Source organism: Oncorhynchus masou, chromosome 21, assembly GCF_036934945.1.
Source record: "Oncorhynchus masou masou isolate Uvic2021 chromosome 21, UVic_Omas_1.1, whole genome shotgun sequence".
Taxonomy (NCBI): domain Eukaryota; kingdom Metazoa; phylum Chordata; class Actinopteri; order Salmoniformes; family Salmonidae; genus Oncorhynchus; species Oncorhynchus masou.
Genome location: NC_088232.1, coordinates 44,357,137 through 44,378,826, shown reverse-complemented (window position 1 = coordinate 44,378,826; position 21,690 = coordinate 44,357,137). Strand labels below are relative to the sequence as shown.

The 21,690-nt window shown below is 47.9% G+C and overlaps 1 protein-coding gene across 5 annotated transcripts in view; it reads left to right on the top strand.

Moving 5' to 3' along the window:
- LOC135508393 (kinesin-like protein KIF13B) overlaps positions 1-21,690 on the top strand; it is a 76,298-nt gene that overhangs the window by 9,331 nt on the left and 45,277 nt on the right. For all 5 annotated transcript variants that reach the window (XM_064928544.1, XM_064928545.1, XM_064928542.1 and 2 more), the window contains exon 3: positions 4,739-4,832. In XM_064928544.1, the coding sequence (XP_064784616.1) occupies positions 4,739-4,832 (94 nt within the window). The remainder of the gene's footprint in view (positions 1-4,738; positions 4,833-21,690) is intronic.

The following is a 21,690-nucleotide window of genomic DNA, read 5'->3' as shown; positions in this document are numbered from 1 at the left end:
AATGGAAGAAGTTCAAGATGACGGTCAATCACCCTCGGTCTGGGGCCCCATGCAAGATCTCACCTTATTGGCATCAATGATCATGAGGAAGGTGAAATCAGCCCTTAACTTTGGCAGGACCTGGTCAATGACCTGAAGAGAGCTGGGACCACAGCCTCAAAGAAAACCATTAGTAACACACTACGCCGTCATGGATTAAAATCCTGCAGCGCACGCAAGGTCCCCCTGCTCAAGCCAGCACATGTCCAGGCCCGTTTGAAGTTTGCCAATGACCATCTGGATGATCCGGAGGAGAAGGTCATGTGGTCTGATGAGACAAAAATAGAGCTTTTTGGTCCACTTGCCGTGTTTGGAGGAAGAAGAAGGATGAGTACAACCCCAAGAACATTATCCCAACCATGAAGCATGGAGTTGGAAACAATTATTTGGGGATGGTTTTCTGCAAAGGGGACAGGACGACTGTATTGAGGGGAGGATGGATGGGGCCATGTACAGATCTTGGCCGACAACCTCCTCCCCTCAGTAAGAGCATTGAAGATAGGTCGTGGCTGGGTCTTCCAGCATGACAATTATCAGGCCTTCCAGCATGATCAGGTCTTCCAGCAGGCCTTCATGGTCAAATTGCAATAAGAAGAGACTTGCTTGTGCCAAGAAACATGATCAATGGACGGGGCCATGGGAAATCTGTCCTTTTGTTCTGCTGAGTCCAAATTTTAGATTTGTTTCCAATGACCGTGTCTTGGTGAGACGTGAGTAGGTTCTCCGTATGTGTGATTCTCACCGTGAAGCATGGAGGATGAGGTGTGATGGTGCTTTGCTGGTGATTTATTTAATATTCAAGGCACACTTAACCATCATGGCTACCACAGTGATACGCCATCCCATCTGGTTTGCGCTTAATTACATATGTTCCTTTTATTTAACTAGGCAAGTCGATTAAGAACATTCTTATTTTCATTGACGGTTAAGAACAGTTTAACTTTCTTGTTCAGGGGCAAAACAACAGATTTTTACCTTGTCAGCTCTGGGATTCGTTCTAGCAACCTTCGGTTACTGGTCCAATGCTCTAACCACTAGGCTACCTGCCAACCTGCTTAGTGGGGCTATCATTTGTTTTTCAACAGGACAATGACCCAAAACACACCTCCAGGCTGTGTAATGGCTATTTGATCAAGGAGGAGAGTGATGGTGTGCTGCATCAGATTGACCTAGCCTCCACAATCACCCGACCTCAACCCAATTGAGATGGTTTGGGATGAGTTAGACCGCAGAGGAAAGGAAAAAGCAGCCAACAAGTGCTCAGCATATGTGGGAACTCCTTCAAGACTGTTGGAAAAGCATTGCAGAGCAGCGCGCAATTGGCCCAGCGTCGTCCGGGTTTGGCCGGGGTAGATTTTAACACTTTTTTGGGGGGGGTTGTGTTATTTCATGGTTTCACTATTATTTTACAATGTAGGAAATAGTAAAAATAAAGAAACCCATGAATGAGTAGGTGTGTCCAAACTTTTGACTGGTACTGTAAGTGTTCAGACCCTTTACTCAGATCTTTGTTGAAGCACCTTTGGCAGCAATTAGTCACCTTTTGGCAGCCCAAGTCTTCTTGGGTATGGCGCTACAAGCTTGGCGCACCTATATTTGGGTAGTTTCTTCCATTTTTCTCTGCAGATCCTCTCAAGCTCTGTCAGGTTGGATGGGGAGTGTTGCTGCACAGCTATTTTCAGGTCTCTCCAGAGATGTTAGATCGGGTTCAAGTCTGGGCTCTGGCTGGGCCACTCAAGGACATTCAGAAACTTGTCCCGATGCCGCTCCTGCTTTGTTTTGGCTTTGTTCTTAGGGTCGTTGTCCTGTTAGAAGGTGAACCCTTCGCCCCATTCTGAGGTCCTGAGGGCCCTGGAGCAGGTTTTCATCAAGGATCTTTCTGTACTTTGCTCCATTCATCTGTCCCTCATACCTGACTAGGCTCCCAGTCAGTGCTGCTGAAAAACATCCCTACAGCATGATGCTGCCACCACCATGCTTCACTGTACAAATGGTGCCAGATTTCCTCCAGATGTGATGCTCGGCATTCAGGCCAAAGAGTTCAGTTTTGGTTTCTTCAGACCAGAGAATCTTGTTTCTCATGGTCTGAGAGTCCTTTAGTTGCCTTTTGTCAAACTCCAAGCGGGCAGTCATGCCTTCTTATTGGGTAGTCACTTCCATCTGGCCACTCTGCCATAAAGGCCTGATTAGTGGACTGCTGCAAAGATGGTTGTCCTTCTGGAAGGTTCTCCCATCTCCAGAGAGGAACTCTGGATCCTCCACAGAGGAACTCTCCCTGACCAAGGCCCTTCTCCCCCGATTGTTCTGTTTGGCCGGGCAGAAGAGTTGTGGTGGTTCCAGACTTCTTTCATTTAAGAATGATGGCGGCCACTGTGTTCATGGGGACCTAAAATGCTGCAGACATTTTTTTGGTAACCTTCCCTAGATCTGTGCTTCGACACAGTCATGTCTTGGAGCACTACGGACGATTCCTTCGACATCATGGGTTGGTTTTTGCTCTGACATGCATTGTTAACTGTGGGACCTTATATAAACAGGTGTGTGTGACTTGCCAAATCATGTCCAATCAATAGAATTTACTACAGGTGGACTCCAAGTTGTAGAAACATCTTTAGGATGATCAATGGAAGCAGGATGCACCGGAGCTCAATTTAGTGTCTCATAGCAAAGGCTCTGAATACTTATATAAATAAGGTTTTTCTGTTTTTATTTTTAATACATTTGCAAAAATGTCTAAGAACCTGTTTTCTCGTCATCATTTATGGGGTATTGTGTGTAGATTGGGGGAGGGGGGGTTATTTAATACATTTTCGAATAAGGCTGTAACGTGTAACAGTGCAAAAATAATAATACTAAAATACGAAGGCCAATTCAGTCCGTGTAGCCATTTTATTAGCTATTTGTCAGTCTTATGGCATGGGGATAGAAGCTGTTTCGGATCACTCTTGGGGTCAGACTTGATGCAACAAGTGAATGACGTTTTGACCCTTTGTAAGCTTTTAAATGATCAAACTCATCCTTAGTCATTTATTTTAATGCATTCAATATTGTCATTCCAGTCTTCCTGTTCTCATTTGTCAGAGTGGACACGTTGTTTGCAGAGTGCACAGCCTATGTTACACTAGTGAGAAACAAGTTTTGGTTAATCTCATTCCATTTACAATTTCTGTCGATTTAGTCATTGTCTTTTGTTTGGAGCGCTCCTGTCAATGTTGATTAACGACATGCAGGCATAGAAGTAGGCCTATAGGCTGCCTGGCCTCCAGGCAAATGTAGGCATATAAATGTGCCCATTTGGGGAAATGATAGTATTTCTGATTGTCTTAACGCAACACCACTAATGAACTGTGGATGACTAAGTATGTTTTTACATCGATTGAGAATCACAATAGTTCCTCAATGTATTTAAAAAATCTTTCCAGCTCTTTCCCTTTCGATAACCACTCAGCGTGAAAGGAAAAAAGACCATGCTCTGATCCAGTGTAAACATCATAAAATAGACATACCTGATTTACTTCTTATCAGAGCTTGACTTGGACTGAAATAGGTTCCCGGTACTTATTTTGGGTGCTGGTACTGTTTATATTTAGGTGCCTCCACAATACTTTTGAGCTAATATTCTATAAGAGGAACAGGTGCTCAAGCAGCAGAACAATTGAGGTACCAGTACTCAGCTCACTGGTGCAGTAAACTCTGAGGGCCCAGAATATTTTACACAATGTTGCATGTTTGCTATCTTCTGGCCAGACCCAAGTTAATAGTTGATACATGTTTCAAGTTTGGCTACACATGGTCTGTCTGTAACAATGTGATATGTAGGATATTTAGTTTAATCAGGATATTTTCTACCTGCAGCCTGCAATGTTTTTATTTGTTTTTTATGTAGGCTATTTTTACATAGTTGCCAATGGAAGTACCTTTTTGTTTGTATCATTTGGATAGAATTGATTAACCACATGACAATTATTTTGAGATATGAAGACGTTATTATAAATTAAATGAAAATGTGCATATGAAAACTATAACTGGCACGCAGATAGGTAGAAATGGGACCATAACTTGGCAGTCCACATGAAAGGTTGCTGACTCCTAATGTAGCCTATTATCTGCAACTTCAGGAGTGTAATGACAGAATCTGGAGCGACAGAAGAATAGTTGGGTCAGGTTACGCTTTTAAAGGCATGTTTTTATTTCATTAAACCGTAAGCTTTAAGCATCAGACAAGCTCAGTGCATTTTATTAAAACACTTAGACACACCCTATGTAAAAAATACACGTTTAAAAATAGACCAATAAATTGGTCGAAAGAACAGACTTTCGGTCAACTAATATTTTTTTTTTAAAGTTGGGGACAGACCTAATGGAATGTTTTGTTTTAAGTCATAGGGGATGCTGTGTGAGATTGAATTCAAATGCCATTCAGCATACGCTTTTATCCGAAGAGACTTTGTCATGTGTGCATACATATTTTTCGATTGAGTGGCCCTGGGAATCGAACCCACAATAATACTGCCATAGCATCCGCCATGCTCTACCAACTGAGCCATTCAGGTCCACAATGTAATCAGTAAATAGTGTACGGTTTTTCTCCTTTCTAGTCACGTGATGTGCCCGCGTGATGAAGTACCTACCGTGCAACTGGAGGTTGCTCTGAATGTTTGTACAGTACTCTGAACCTTTTCCCTTCTCTCCCTCACAGAAAAGGACCTGAACACAAAATGTATTGTGGATATGGAAGGCAACCAGACCATCCTGCATCCAGGCGGAGGAAACCTGGGCAAAGGAGACTCCAGGTGTGTGTGTGTGTGTGTGTGTGTGCGCGCGCCCACCCATGGGACTCAGTTTCAGTTGTTGAGAGTGGAAGTGCAGTGATTTGGAGAGCGTCACAATACTGTTGTTGACAGTCAGTCTGTCTGTATCGCCTGCTGAGTGCACAATGATTTGGGTCTGGAAGATGGGTTGAGCAGGTCTATTTGGGAGAGCTTGTCACTCGACGGCCCAATCCTCGCTCTCCCAGTCTGCCTGCTGCTCCTCTCCTCATTCTGCCTGTGTTGGGGCATAACTCTCCTCCAGCTGACTTCTTCTCTGTTTCTCAGCCCTTCCGTTGCCCCGACAACGTGGGGGGAGGTCACACGGGCCAATACCAGGCGACCACGGAATCCCCTTTTACTTTTGGAGAAGCTAGGGAGTGAGGGACATAACAAAAAAGGGGAAGAGAGAGCGAAAGAAGCACACGTTTGCTTTAGCATCTGTCGGCCATAAAGATCCTCTACTGGCTTTTATGGGGTTAAACAAGGGATGCGCTATCATTTCTCTTTCTCTGCCTTCTTTTCTTTCTGTCTCTTTCTTTCCATCTGGGAGACAATGGGGTGAGAGGTGGGGGGGGTGACAAACAGGTTTCACACTTGGAGAAAGACTGAGCTGGCTGCTCCCCATCACACTCCAGACACTTAAACGGTGGAGCTGGGTTCATGTTGTGGGACCTGCTGCTGAGACTCATCCTGGGATGGAGAGATGAATGCTAAAGAGAGGCCCTCCTCACTCACTCCTATAGAGCCTCTACTGACTCTCTCATGGCACCAGATGCCTTCCTATGGCCCCAGTTCACACGACTGTCTGCAGTATACACAGGTCAGTGTTGTGCCCAGTTTCTTTGGTTTATTTAGGACAGAGGCACCTCTCCCACTCCCATAGGCTTTCATTGCCATAGGGCCCCAGATGCTTCCTATGGCCCCAGTTCACATGACTGCAGTATGAGTGGATCTGTGTCTGTGGAGGGGAGTCTCACTCCCCATGAGCTCCAGGAGCAGACAGCGCTTCCACTGGATTTCTCTCTCAGGCGACGCCTAACCCAATCGGTATCCCTCCACACCCCTGTCCTTTTTCCTGCTCCCAGCATGTGGAGGGTGGGACGTTGTTGCCTGTCTAACTGACCTCTCTCCATTGTGACGAGTGGAACATTGAACTTGCAATGTTTTGTCTCTGCTCCTGTGTCTTAAAGTTAATGGCCGATAAGGTGTTTCCTCTCCTGTAGCAATAGTTACAAACAGGGGGATAGCCCTCTCTGTTAATCAATCAAATGTATAAAACCCTTTTTACATCATCAGATGTCACAAAGTGCTTATACACAAACCCAGCCTAAAACCCCAAACAGCAAGCAATGCAGATGTAGAAGCACGGTGGCTAAGAAAAACTCCCTAGAAAGACATGAACCTAGGAAGAAACCTAGAGAGGAACCAGGCTATGAGGGGTGGCCAGTCGTCTTCTGGCTGAGCTGGATGGAGATTATAAGAGTACGTGGCCATTAAGGCCAGACTGTTCTTCAAGATGTTTATAGATGACCAGCAGGGTGAAATAATAATCACAGTGGTTGTAGTTGGAGCAACAGGTCAGCACCTCGGGAGTAAATGTCAGCTGGCTTTTCATAGCCGAGCATTCAGAGGTCAAGACAGCAGGGGCATCTGGGACAAGGTAGCATGTCTGGTGAACAGGCCAGGGTTTCTGTAGCCGCAGGCAGAACAGTTGAAACCGGAGCAGCTTCTGTGTTGCCTGATCTGGTGTATTGTGATTCGTGAGTGGAAAATGATCATGTCAGATAGGGCCTGTCTACTGAATGGTCAATAGGCCTACAGTACACTGTCTATTGTTGATACCCTGGCTGAGGCAGGGTGGGCCTACAGCTGCCTCGCTCATATCCTTCCTGCTGCCATTAGAGTTTGCATAGTGACGAAAGGCTTTATTTATTTGCGTAAGTGTTGGAATCCAGTGTTGACTTGGCTCAAACTCTCAACATGTAATTTCATATTATATGTGGTATATGGCCAATATACCACGGCTAAGGTCTGCTCGTAGGCATGACGCAACGCGGCATGGATACATCCCTTAGCCGAGGGTGACCTTTAATATGGTTGATGTCATATATTGTGGGCCAAGCCTTAAAGGCCCAGTCCACTGACCTGACCGCTCACCGCTGACCTCTGCTTGTTATTCAGAGTAGTATTGTGATCAGACACCCATGGCAGGATGTTTGTCAGGCATAATCACCCATTAGAATGCATGTGCTCTACTGAAGCAGTGCGATTTCTATTTACAGGGATGCAAACACCGTAATTTCCGGACTATAAGCCGCTACTTTATTCCCACGCTTTGAACCTCGCGGTTAATACAATGACGCGGCTAATTTATGGATTTTTCCCGCTTTGACAAGACTCATGCCGCCAAAAAACTGAGCACCGTCACATAATGTGACGTAAATCGAGCTCAAACTTCCCATCATTCTGATTACACCCTCATCATGGCAAAGACACTGAGAAATGCATATGACGCAGCTTTCAAGTTGAAGGCGATCGATCTGGCTGTTGGAAAAGGAAATAGAGCTGCTGCACGGGAGCTTGGCCTTAATGAGTCGATGATAAGACGTTGGAAACAGCAGCGTGAGGAACTGACTCCGTGCAAAAAGACAACAAAAGCTTTCAGAGGGAAGAAAAGCAGAATACCCAAAGTATTTGCAGCCACTCGACATCAGTGTAAATCGTGCATTTAAGGTGGCGCTCCATGTTCAGTGGGAGGCTTGGATGACAAGTGGGGAGAAATCCTTCACTAAAACGGGCCGCATGCGAAGAGCAACTTATGGTCAAGTCTGCCAGTGGGTCCTGACAGCGTGGAGCATTGTCAAAAAATCCACTATCATCAACGGGTTTCAAAAGGCTGGACTGCTGCATGTTGAAGGGGCAGCATGAGCTCAGCGGGGAATTTGCCTCCGGATGAAAGTAACGAGCGACAATGAAAAGGATCCAACATCGGATGAAGCAATTCTGAGACTATTCAACTCCGACACCGAAGGAGATGACTTCAGTGGTTTCAGTGCACAGGAGGAGGAAGATAGTGACCAATGACTTCCTTGGTAGGCTACTGTTTTAATTTATGTTACAAGCCGTGTTTCGTTTAAAGGCTGTGTAAAGTTCATTTGTTTCAATGTACCGGTAGGCACCTGCGACTTATAGACATGTGCGGCTAATTTATGTACAAAATACGTTTTTTTAATAATTCAGTGGGTGCGGTTTATATTCAGGTGCGCTTAATAGTCCAGAAATTACGGTATGTCTTTTTTTGTGTGATATGCTCAGTTTTGATCGCAAAATAGGTCATCCTAGTTAATCGTATAGATAGCCGCATCCCCTCACCAGCCATTAGGCTACTAGCTTATTCTCTTAATCTGTTCTTTCTGCTCATCTCCATCAGTTAATAAATGTTATTTACCCCTGATGGCGAGCTGGGGTGTGCAGACAGTGGTGTAAAGTACTTAAGTAAAGATACTTGAAAGTAGTTTTTGGGGGTATCTGTACTGTACTTTACTATTAATATTTACAACCTTTACATTTACTCCACTACATTCCTAAAGAAAATAATGTACTTTTTACTGCATACATTTTCCCTGACACCCAAAAGTACTTGTTACATTTTGAATGCTTAGCAGGACAGGAAAGTGCTTGAATTGGAGCATTTATCAAGAGAACGTCCCTACTGCCTCTGATCTGGTGGACTCACTAAGTACACATGCTTTGTTTGTAAATTATGTCTGAATGTTGTGTGTTCCTGGCGAGCTGTAAATGTTTTAAACAAGAACATTATGCTATCTGGTTGGCTTAATATAAGGAATTATTCTAAGTATATTTAAAACAGAGTTTTAGACAAGTATTATTTTACTGGGTGATTTGAAGAAGAAGAGGATGTGCATAGGGGAAGAAGAAGAAGAAGAAGAGGCGGAAGAAGAAGAAGAGGCGGAAGAAGAAGAAGAGGCGGAAGAAGAAGAAGAGGCGGAAGAAGAAGAAGAGGCGGAAGAAGAAGAAGAGGCGGAAGAAGAGGGCGTGCGGGGGTGGCGGAAGAGGATGCGCGGGGGGGTGGAGGATGGAGGGAGAAGAAGACGTGCGGGGGGTGGAGGATGGAGGGAGAAGAAGACGCGGGGGGTGGAGGATGGAGGGAGAAGAAGACGCGCGGGGGTGGAAGAAGACGCGCGTGGAGGGTGGTGGAAGAATAAGAGGATGCGCGTGTGGAGGGTGGTGGAAGAATAAGAGGATGCGCGGGGGGTGGAAGAATAAGAGGACGCTCGCGCGGGGGTGGAAGAATAAAAGGATGCGGGGGTGGAAGAATAAAAGGATGCGGGGGTGGAAGAAGAAGATGACGTGGGGGGTGGCGGAAGAAGAAGAGGGCGTGCGCTGAAGAGGACGCGGGGGTGGCGGAAGAGGATGCGCGGGGGGAGTAGGATGGAGGGAGAAGAGGACGCGCGCGGGGGTGTGGAAGAAGAAGAGGACGCGCGGGGGGGGTGGAAGAAGAAGAGGACGCGCGGGGGGTGGAAGAAGAAGAGGACGCGCGCGGGGGGTGTGGAAGAAGAAGAGGACGCGCGGGGGGTGGAAAAAGAAGAGGACGCGCGCTAAAATGGAAGAAGAAGAGGACGCGGGGGGTGGAAGAAGAAGAGGGACGCGCGCGGGGGGTGGAAGAAGAAGAGGACGCGCGGGGGGGTGGAAGAAGAAGAGGACGCGCGGGGGGGTGGAAGAAGATAGAGGACGCGCGCGGGGGGGTGGAAGAAGAAGAGGACGCGGGGGGGGGGTGGAAGAAGAAGAGGACGCGCGGGGGGTGTGGAAGAAGAAGAGGACGCGCAGGGGGGTGTGGAAGAAGAAGAGGACGCGCAGGGGGGTGGAAGAAGAAGAGGACGCGCAGGGGGTGGAAGAAGAAGAGGACGCGCGCAGGGGGTGGAAGAAGAAGAGGACGCGCGCGTCGGGGGTGGAAGAAGAAGTGGACGCGCGCGGGGGGTGGAAGAAGAAGTGGACGCGCGCGGGGGTGGAAGAAGAAGTGGACGCGCGCGGGGGTGGTGGAAGAAGAATAGGACGCGCGCGCGGGGGTGGAAGAAGAAGAAGAAGCGCGGGGGGAAGAAGAAGAGAACGCGCGGGGGAAGCAGCAGCAGAAGAAGAGACGCGGGGGGAAGCAGCAGCAGCAGAAGAAGAAGAAGAGAACGCGCGCGGGGAAGCAGCAGCAGAAGAAGAAGAAGAGAACGCGCGGGGGAAGAAGAAGAGAACGCGCGCAGGGGAAGCAGCAGCAGCAGAAGAAGAAGAAGAAGAGCACGCGCGGGGAAGAAGAAGAAGAGCGCGTGCGGGGGGTGTGGAAGAAGAAGAAGACGTGCGCGGGGGTGTGGAAGAAGAAGACGCGCGGGGTGTGGAAGAAGAAGAGGACGCGCGCGGGGGTGTGGAAGAAGAAGAAGACGCGCGGGGGGTGTGGAAGAAGAAGAAGACGCTGCGGGGGTGTGGAAGAAGAAGAAGAAGACGCGCGGGGGGTGTGGAAGAAGAAGAGGACGCGCGGGGGTGTGGAAGAAGAAGAGGACGCGCGCGGGGGTGTGGAAGAAGAAGAGGACGCGCGCTGTGGAAGAAGAAGAAGAAGACGCGAGGGGTGTGGAAGAAGAAGAAGAGGACGCGGGGGGTGTGGAAGAAGAAGAGAACGCGCGTGTGGAAGAAGAGAGGGACGCGCGGGGGTGTGGAAGAAGAAGAGGACGCAGCGGGGGGTGTGGAAGAAGAAGAGAACGCGCGCAGGGGGAAGCAGCAGCAGCAGCAGAAGAAGAAGAAGAAGAAGAAGAGCACGCGCGGGGGAAGAAGAAGAAGAGCGCCGGGGGTGTGGAAGAAGAAGAAGAAGAAGACGCGGGGGGTGTGGAAGAAGAAGAGGACGCGCAACGGGGGTGTGGAAGAAGAAGAAGACGCGCGCGGGGGTGTGGAAGAAGAAGAGGACGCGCGGGGGGTGTGGAAGAAGAAGAAGAAGAGGACGCGCGGGGGTGTGGAAGAAGAGGACGAGCGGGGGGGTGTGGAAGAAGAAGAGAACGCGCGCGGGGGTGTGGAAGAAGAAGAGAACGCGCGCGGGGGTGTGGAAGAAGAGAGGGACGCGCAGGGGGTGTGGAAGAAGAGGACGCGCGCGGGGGTGTGGAAGAAGAGGACGCGCGCGGGGGGTGTGGAAGAAGAGGACGCGCGCGCGGGGTGTGTGGAAGAAGAAGAGGACGGCGCGGGGGGTGTGGAAGAAGAAGAGGACGCGGTCGGGGGTGTGGAAGAAGAAGAGGACGCGCGCGGGGGTGTGGAAGAAGAAGAGGACGCGTGGAAGAAGAAGAGGACGCGCGGGGGTGTGGAAGAAGAAGAGGACGCGCGCGGGGGTGTGGAAGAAGAAGAGGACGCGGGGGGGTGTGGAAGAAGAAGAAGACGCGTGCGGGGGGGTGTGGAAGAAGAAGAGGACGCGCGGGGGGGTGTGGAAGAAGAAGAGGACGCGCGGGGGGTGTGGAAGAAGAAGAGGACGCGCGGGGGTGTGGAAGAAGATGAGGACGCGCGCGGGGGTGTGGAGGAAGAAGAGGACGCGGGGGGGTGTGGAGGAAGAAGAGGACGCGCGCGGGGTGTGGAGGAAGAAGAGGACGCGCGGGGGTGTGGAAGAAGAAGAGGACGCCGATGACGCGCGTGAGAGAAGAAGAAGAAGAAGAAGAAGAAGAAGAAGAAGAAGAAGAAGAAGAAGAAGAAGAAGAAGAAGAAGAAGAAGAAGAAGCGCCGTGCGTGAGAGAGAAGAAGAGGACGCGCGAGGTGAAGAAGAGGAGGGCGCGCGAGAGATGATGATGAAGAAGAAGAGAGAAGAAGAAGCGTGCAAGATGATGAAGAAGACGCGCGCGAGGAGATGATGATGGTGAAGAAGAAGCGCGAGATGAAGAAGAAGACGCGTGCGCGAGATGAAGAAAAGGACGCGCGTGGGGGGGGTGCGCGTGGGGGGGATGCGTGTGTGAAGTTGTCTGAAGAGTAGGCTAACAATTGTTTACAATGTGGTTTTAAGAAAAATTATTACTAAATAAACTAAAGTAAAAAATAAGAGTAACAATAATGTGCCTATATACGGGGTACCGTTACCGAGTCAATGTGTGGGGTTACAGGTTAGTCAAGGTAATATGTAGGTAGGGGTAAAGTGACTATGTAAAGATAATTGTAAAGAAAAAGCGTGGGGGAGGGTCAATGCAAATAATCCGGGTAGCCATTTGATTAGCTGTTCTCCAGTCTTATGGCTTAGAGGTAGAAGCTGTTCAGAAGCCTTTTTGGACCTAGACTTGGCGCTCCGGTATCAATTGCTGTGTGGTAGCAGAGAGAACAGTCTATGACTTGGGGGACTGGAATCTTTGGCAATGTTTAGGGTCTTCCTCTGACACAGTCTGGTATAGAGGTCCTGGTTGGCAGGAAGCTTGGTCCCAGTGATGTACTGGGCCATACGCACTACCCTCTGTGGCGCCTTGCCGAGCAGTTGCCATACCAGCCGGTGATGCAACCAGTCAGGATGCTCTTGATGGTGCAGCTCTCTCATGGACCACGATAGTTTGTTGCAGCTTGAAGCTCTCAACCTGCTCCACTACAGCCCCGTCGATGAGAATGGGGGTGTGCTCGGCCTTTGAGGTCACTATGGTGTTGAACGCTGAGCTGTAGTCAATGAACAGCATTCTCATGTAGGTGTTCCTTTTGTCCAGGTGGGAAAGGGCAGTGTTGAGTGCAATCGAGATTGCATCATCTGTTGGGACGGTATGCAAATTGGAGTGGTCACCAGTTTGCATCCCTGTATTTAGGTCAATAGTACAGTAAGGAGCACAGGGGAGGGTGTCCCATACCCCATCCTCCCCAACTCTTACCTCTAATAATAGGCTGTAGCCCAGGCTGAACCTTATCCCTCTCCATACTCACCCTCCCTATGCCTTCCACGACCATGGTATGCACAGTCACAGGGGAGGGGAGTGAGCGGTCAGCGTGCATCCACGCGGAAACTTATTTTTTTAAGTGACTTCGATCGTAACAGAGAGAACGAATGAGGGAAGACAGGCTGGCGGGCGGGCACTCCTCACTGCCTCCCTCTCTCCTCTCATTGGCCGGTGGGCCGTGTTGCGTGATGTGTAACTGGGTTATGGGGTGCTGGACAGGGCCCCTCACGGCCCTCTGGAATCTGAAATCCACCCCCCCAACCCAGTGCTGCATCCCGGACCCTGATTCGCTGTGACAGCTGTCAGTGTGGCGACCATCAACCTCTGAGTGGGTTATGGCTGGGGGGCGGGAGGGTTCTCCTCTCCTTTACGGTGAAACTGGTCAAGAAAGACATCCAGTAACAATGCATTGGTGAGGGTTGGTTAGATTGAGCTGTGCTGTTGGCGAGGGTTGGTTAGATTGAGCTGTGCTGTTGGCGAGGGTTGGTTAGATTGAGCTGTGCTGTTGGCGAGGGTTGGTTAGATTGAGCTGTGCTGTTGGCGAGGGTTGGTTAGATTGAGCTGTGCTGTTGGCGAGGGTTGGTTAGATTGAGCTGTGCTGTTGGCGAGGGTTGGTTAGATTGAGCTGTGCTGTTTGGTGAGGGTTGGTTAGATTGAGCTGTGCTGTTGGCGAGGGTTGGTTAGATTGAGCTGTGCTCTTTGGTGAGGGTTGGTTAGATTGAGCTGTGCTGTTGGTTAGATTGAGCTGTGGGGTTTGGTGAGGTTTGGTTCGATTGAGCTGTGCTGTTGGTAAGGGTTGGTTAGATTGAGCAGTGCTGTTTGGTGAGGGTTGGTTAGATTGAGCTGTGCTGTTTGGTGAGGGTTGGTTAGATTGAGCTGTGCTGTTGGTGAGGGTTGGTTAGATTGAGCTGTGCTGTTGGTGAGGGTTGGTTAGATTGTGCTGTTGGCGACGGTTGGTTAGATTGAGCTGTGCTGTTTGGTGAGGGTTGGTTAGATAGAGCTGTGCTGTTGGTGAGGGTTGGTTAGATTGAGCTGTGCTGTTTGTTAGATTGAGCTGTGCTGTTGGTTAGATTGAGCTGTGCTGTTGGTGAGGGTTGGTTAGATTGAGCTGTGCTGTTTGGTGAGGGTTGTTTAGATTGAGCTGTGCTATTTGGTGAGGGTTGGTTAGATTGAGCTGTGCTGTTGGGCTGCAGGGTTTAAACTGACTCACTGCACTATACAGTGTTCACTAAGTTCTTGGGAAGAAATTGGGGGAAATTATGGGCTGGGCTGTGGGATTTTCTCTCACTGTGTTTGTGTAAGAGACATGGCTCCTGGTCTGGGAGAGATGAGTATGATGGGAAAAGCCAGAGATAAAAGGAAGGGGGGCGGTGGAAGGATAGAAGAGACGGAGAGGCATCGTGATGGAAGGATAGAAGAGACAGAGAGGCATTGTGATGGAAGGATAGAAGAGACAGACGCATCGTGATGGAAGGATAGAAGAGACAGACGCATCGTGATGGAAGGATAGAAGAGACAGAGGCATCGTGATGGAAGGATAGAAGAGACAGAGGCATTGTGATGGAAGGATAGAAGAGACAGAGGCATCGTGATGGAAGGATAGAAGAGACTGACGCATCGTGATGGAAGGATAGAAGAGACAGAGAGGCATCGTGATGGAAGGATAGAAGAGACAGAGAGGCATCTTGATGGAAGGATAGAAGAGACAGAGAGGCATCGTGATGGAAGGATAGAAGAGACAGAGGCATCGTGATGGAAGGATAGAAGAGACAGACGCATCGTGATGGAAGGATAGAAGAGACAGAGAGGCATTGTGATGGAAGGATAGAAGAGACAGAGGCATTGTGATGGAAGGATAGAAGAGACAGAGGCATCGTGATGGAAGGATAGAAGAGACAGACGCATCGTGATGGAAGGATAGAAGAGACAGACGCATCGTGATGGAAGGATAGAAGAGACAGAGGCATTGTGATGGAAGGATAGAAGAGACAGAGGCATCGTGATGGAAGGATAGAAGAGACAGAGAGGCATTGTGATGGAAGGATAGAAGAGACAGAGAGGCATTGTGATGGAAGGATAGAAGAGACAGGGGCATTGTGATGGAAGGATAGAAGAGACAAGGGCATCGTGATGGAAGGATAGAAGAGACAGAGGCATTGTGATGGAAGGATAGAAGAGACAGAGGCATCGTGATGGAAGGATAGAAGAGACAGAGGCATCGTGATGGAAGGATAGAAGAGACAGAGAGGCATCGTGATGGAAGGATAGAAGAGACAGAGAGGCATTGTGATGGAAGGATAGAAGAGACAGAGGCATCGTGATGGAAGGATAGAAGAGACAGAGGCATCGTGATGGAAGGATAGAAGAGACAGAGAGGCGTCATGATGGAAGGATAGAAGAGAGACAGAGGCATCGTGATGGAAGGATAGAAGAGACAGAGAGGCATCGTGATGGAAGACAGAGGAGACATGTTCAAAGCCTCTTTATGGGTCTAGTCCTAACTAGAGGATAAATCACTCTCTGTATTGGAGAATGGCACAAAAGTTTGACTTACTGGGGTGATGTCAGTTCTATGTAGCTTAGTGTCAGTGAAATTAATTCCACGATAACGAAGTGATGTTGAAACTCCGATTTTTCACTTTCAAATGTATGTAAAACAAAAACCAATGATTGCAAAGTTAAACAAAACATACAACTCTATGGAATTGTCCCGTGTCAAGATACCTGTCATTGTTTTGGATGTTTTTAAAGAGCTGAAGAAGTTCAGCTGAGGCATTTTCAAAGAATGTGCATGGGATAAAGGGAACCAGGTGTGTGTCTGTCTGTCTGTGTTGGCCATATCACAAAGTGAAATGTATTAGTTGGTGAAATATTTGTGTTTCGATTGTCAACAATCTCTTTGTCGTTTGCGTTAAGTAGAGGTTGACCGATTTATGATTTTTCAACGCCAATAGTGAAATATTGGAGGACCAAAAAGGCCGATTTAAAATATTGAAAAAATATATTTTTTATATATACACTGCTCAAAAAAATAAAGGGAACACTTAAACAACACATTGTAACTCCAAGTCAATCACACTTCTGTGAAGTCAAACTGTCCACTTAGGAAGCAACACTGATTGACAATAAATTTCACATGCTATTGTGCAAATGGAATAGACAACAGGTGGAAATTATAGGCAATTAGCAAGACACCCCCAAGGAGTGGTTCTGCAGGTGGTAACCACAGACCACTTCTCAGTTCCTATGCTTCCTGGCTGATGTTTTGGTCAATTTTGAATGCTGGCGGTGCTTTCACTCTAGTGGTAGCATGAGACGGAGTCTACAACCCACACAAGTGGCTCAGGTAGTGCAGCTCATCAAGGATGGCACATCAATGCGAGCTGTGGCAAGAAGGTTTACTGTGTCTGTCAGCGTAGTGTCCAGAGCATGGAGGCGCTACCAGGAGACAGGCCAGTACATCAGGAGATGTGGAGGAGGCCGTAGGAGGGCAACAACCCAGCAGCAGGACCGCTACCTCCGCCTTTGTGCAAGGAGGAGCAGGAGGAGCAGGAGGAGCAATGCCAGAGCCCTGCAAAATGACCTCCAGCAGGCCACAAATGTGCATGTGTCTGCTTAAACGGTCAGAAACAGACACCATGAGGGTGGTATGAGGGCCCGACGTCCAGAGGTGGGGGCTGTGCTTACAGCCCAACACTGCAGGACGTTTGGCATTTGCCAGAGAACACCAATATTGGCAAATTCGCCACTGGCACCCTGTGCTCTTCACAGATGAAAGCAGGTTCACACTGAGCACGTGACAGAGTCTGGAGACGCCATGGAGAACGTTCTGCTGCCTGCAACATCCTCCAGCATGACCGGTTTGGCGGTGGGTCAGTCATGGTGTGGGGTGGCATTTCTTTGGGGGGCCGCACAGCCTGACTGCCATTAGGTACCGAGATGAGATCCTCAGACCCCTTGTGAGACCGTATGCTGGTGCGGTTGGCCCTGGGTTCCTCCTAATGCAAGACAATGCTAGACCTCATGTGGCTGGAGTGTGTCAGCAGTTCCTGCAAGAGGAAGGCATTGATGCTATGGACTGGCCCGCCCGTTCCCCAGACCTGAATCCAATTGAGCACATCTGGGACATCATGTCTCGCTCCATCCACCAACATCCACCAACAGCACCACAGACTGTCCAGGAGTTGGCGGTTGCTTTAGTCCAGGTCTGGGAGGAGATCCCTCAGGAGACCATCCGCCACCTCATCAGGAGCATGTCCAGGTGTTGTAGGGAGGTCATACAGGCACGTGGAGGCCATACACACCACTGAGCCTCATTTTGACTTGTTTTAAGGACATTACATCAAAGTTGGATCAGCCTGTAGTCTGGTTTATTTATTTATTTATTTGTAATAATGACAATTACAACAATACTGAATAAACACTTATTTTATCTTAATATAATACATAAATAAAATCAATTTAGCCTCAATGAAATAATAAAACATGTTCAATTTGGTTTAAATAATGCAAAAACAAAGTGTTAGAGAAGAAGTAAAAGTGCTATATGTGCCATGTAAGAAAGCTAACGTTTAAGTTCCTTGCTCAGAATATGAGAACATATGAAACCTGGTGGTTCCTTTTAACATGAGTCTTCAATATTCCCAGGTAAGAAGTTTTAGGTTTCAGTTATTAAAGGAATTATAGGACTATTTCTCTCTATACGATTTGTATTTCATAAACCTTTGACTATTGGATGTTCTTATAGGCACTTTAGTATCGCCAGTGTAACAGTATAGCTTCCGTCCCTCTCCTCGCCCCTACCTAGGCTCGAACCAGGAACACATCGACAACAGCCACCCTCGAAGCAGCGTTACCCATGCAGAGCAAGTGAAACAACTACTCCAAGTTTCAGAGCGAGTGACGTTTGAAACGCTATTGGCGCGCACCCCGCTAACTAGCTAGCCATTTCACATCGGTTACACCAGCCTAATCTCGGGATTTGATAGGCCTGAAGTCATAAACAGCACAATGCGTGAAGCATTGCGAAGAGCTGCTGGCAAAACGCACGAAAGTGCTGTTTGAATGAATGCTTACGAGCCTGCTGCTGCCTACCATTGCTCAGTCAGACTGCTCTATCAAATATTAAATCATAGACTTAATTATAACACACAGAAATACGAGCATTAGGTCATTAATATGGTCGAATCCGGAAACTATCATCTCGAGAACAAAACGTTTATTCTTTCATTGAAATACGGAACCGTTCGGTATTTTATCTAGCGGGTGGCATCCATCAGTCTAAATAATCCTGTTACATTGCACAACCTTCAATGTTATGTCATAATTACATAAAATTCTGGAAAATTAGTTTGCAACGAGCCAGGCGGCCCAAACTGTTGCATATACCCTGACTCTGCGTGCAATGAACGCAAGAGAAGTGACACAATTTCACCTGGTTAATGTTGCCTGCTAACCTGGATTTCTTTTAGCTAAATATGCAGGTTTAGAAATATATACTTCTGTGTATTGATTTTAAGAAAGGCATTGATGTTTATGGTTAGGTACAGTCATTCAACGATTGTGCTTTTTTGGCAAATGCGTTTTAAAAAAATCATCCCCCGTTTGGAGAAGTTGGCTGTCTTTGTTAGGAAGAAATAGTCTTCACACAGTTCGCGATGAGCCAGGCGGCCCAAACTGCTGCATATACCCTGACTCTGTTGCAAGAGAAGTGGCACAATTTCGCAGGTTTAAATATGCAGGTTTAAAAATGTGTGTCTCTCGTCTATGCCTTCAGGTGGTTTTGCCTGGAGTGCTCATCTTATGAGTCTGATTCCGTCCTGTCTTGTTTGACAGGTATGGAGGAAAAGAAAGGGCTAGAGGCTGAAGTTATGGGAGAGGAGAGGATGACCAAGGGAGAGAGGAGTGGGCTGAGTGTACAAAACATTAAGAACTATGCTCTTTCCTTGACAGACTAAGTGAAAGCTATGATCCCTTCTTGATGTCACTTGTTCAATCCACTTCAATCAGTGTAGATGAAGGGGAGGAGACGGGTTCAATAATAATTAAGACAATTGAGACTTGGATTGTGTGCCATTCAGAGGGTGAATGGGCAAGACAACAGATGTAAGTGCCTTTGAACGGGGTATGGTTTGTGTCAAGAACCACAACGCTGATGGGTTTTTCACGCTCAACAGTTTCCTATGTATATCAAAAATGGTCCACCACCCAAAGGACATTCAGCCATCTCGACACAACTGTGGGAAGCATTGGAGTCAACATGGGCCAGCATCCCTGTGGAAGGCTTTCGACACCTTGTAGAGTCTATGCCCCCAACGAATTGAGGCTGTTCTGAGGGGGGGGGGGGTCTCATCTCAATATCAGGAAGGTGTTCTAATAGTGTATTGAGCCTGCAAATGCAATATGTTTTATTGTTATTGTAACATACACCAAGATAGGTGCAGTGAAATGTGTTTTACAGGGTCAGACGTAGTAGTACGGCGCACCTGGAGTGAATTAGGATGAAGTGCCTTGCTCAAGGGCATGTAAACCGGTTTTCATGTTGGTTCGGGTATACGAACCAGCACCCTTTCGGTCACTGGCCCAACACTCTAAATGCTAGGCAAGGGAAAAAATGGAGTCACAAAAGAGGTAGAGGGCTGAAGGAGGGAGGATTGACAAAGCACTTGTGAATGAGAATGATGATTTGATGCTGCTGAACACTAGAGCTAGCAGAAACTGTACATGTGACGTTAGTTCCCACTAGAACTAGCCTGTGCTAGTTTGGGTCTGGCTGCAGTTGATCAGAGCCCTTCAGATTTACTGCATTTAATCTCATAAGCCTAATGAAGAAATTACATATTTTTGACAGCCACCCCCAAAAAATGTTGAGGTGTATGGTGTTAGTGCAGCCCTTTTGGACTGGATTAGGTTATTCATGACTCTTCTGATGGTTTAGATGGACAGATGTAGTAACAGGACTATCATCACCTAGATGGTTACATTCCACTCCCATCTCTTCCTCCCCTAGACTGTCTCGGTGGTATGTAGCCAGGCCTATATAAGCTGTGCGTGTGAGTGAGTGTGCACACGTGTGTTGGGGAATGCCAGAGAAGCAGGTGCTGTTACAGCAGAGCTCCGTCCCAAATTGAGGACAAAAGCTCCCAAACAGTTTTACAGGGACTCTGCGACAGTAGAAATCTATTGTCCAGAATGATAGTAAACAAAGCAGCACGTCACAGGAGAGTGGAGAGGATTCTCCCTGCCTCCATTAGTCAATGCTTGTCTTCACTGGGACCACTCCAGGGTTTGGGTTAATTGGGGCATGAACTGAACTTAACAGCCTGGCCAATAAACTCCCAAACTACCAAATAATCTAAGTGAGGTCTGAGGCACAGCCCACTAGATAGAGGGAAGTTGTCTGGCTAGAGGACACTAGATTTAACTCTACAGGCTGGAAATGGTAGGTTCTGTTCTGACTCCACAATCCTCTGTTTTTAGTGTTGAGTTTGATTGAATGTCCAATTTATAAGCCACTTTCCTTCAGGAATCTTCTAGGAAAGGATCTGGGAAGTTAGAGCTGTTTGCTTATATCTCGCCTACCTGGTTGTCACCGCTCTGCCAATGGGAGTGAACCAACAGTCACACAATATTACACTGGTACACACACGCACGCACGCGAGCGATCAGAATAACTATTTACAATGAGTTTCCACCCTGTATCAGACAACTTTGTTCCCCAGGCCACATATCATGATTCATAAGGCCCACATATCATGATTCATAAGGCCCACATGTTTTATGGGTGCAGTCGGCGTGCCTGGCGGGCATGCTTCTAAGCTGTCTGTTACTCTCACTGCCCAGACAGGTTGAGACAGCGGTCTGCTGATGCTGTAATAGCATGCTGTAGCCAGGCCCCCGGTGGGGAATAGGAATGCCAGTGGATGAGGAGAGCAAGCTGTGGGGTGAGGTTGGTGGGAAAAGGACTGGGAAGCAGCTGCCAATTACTACCACTCCCCTACTGACCATCCTTCCTTCACCCACACCTTCCCTCCCTCCCTGGCTGTCAGAGAGCTAAGCCTGGGATAACTCACTGTCCGTGGCAGGACTTATCAGCTCAACACGGTGGTCTGCGGCCCAAATGGCACACTTTCTCCTATATAGTGTTCCCTATGGGCCCTGGTCAAAAGTAGTGGCCTAAATAGGGAATAAGGTTCCATTTGGGACCCCAGCCTAGTGGCAGGTGGAATCTGCACAGATGTTTTCCTATGTTAGCACAGCTGAAAACCTGTTGTCCTGATTTAAGAAGCAATACAACTGGCCTTCTTTAGAGTATCTGGAGCATCAGCATTTGTGGGTTTGATTACAGGCTCAAAATGGCCAGAAACAAAGCACTTCTGAAACTCGTCAGTCTATTCTTGTTCTGAGAAATGAAGGCTATTCCATGTGAGAGAGTGCCAAGAAACTGAAGATCTCGTACAACGCTGTGTACAAACTGTCTCTAACCAGAATAGGAAGAGGAGTGGGAGGCCTCGGTGCACAACTGAGGACAAGTACATTAGTGTCTTGTTTTTAGAAACAGACGCCTCACAAGTCCTCAACTGGCAGCTTCATTAAATAGTACCTGCAAAACAGCAGTCTCAACGTCAACAGTGAAGAGGCGACTCCGGGATGCTGGCCTTCTAGGCAGAGTTGCAAAGAAAAGGTAATATCTCAGACTGGCCAATAAAAGATGAAGATGGGCAAAATAACTCAAACACTGGACAGAGGAACTCTGCCTAGAAGGCCAGCATCCTTTCATGGCTACAGATGGGTCGGTAGTCATATAGGCATGTTGCCTTAGTGTTCTTGGGCACAGGCACTATGGTGGTTTGCTTAAAACATGTTGGTATTATAGACTCGGACAGGGAAAGATTGAAGACACT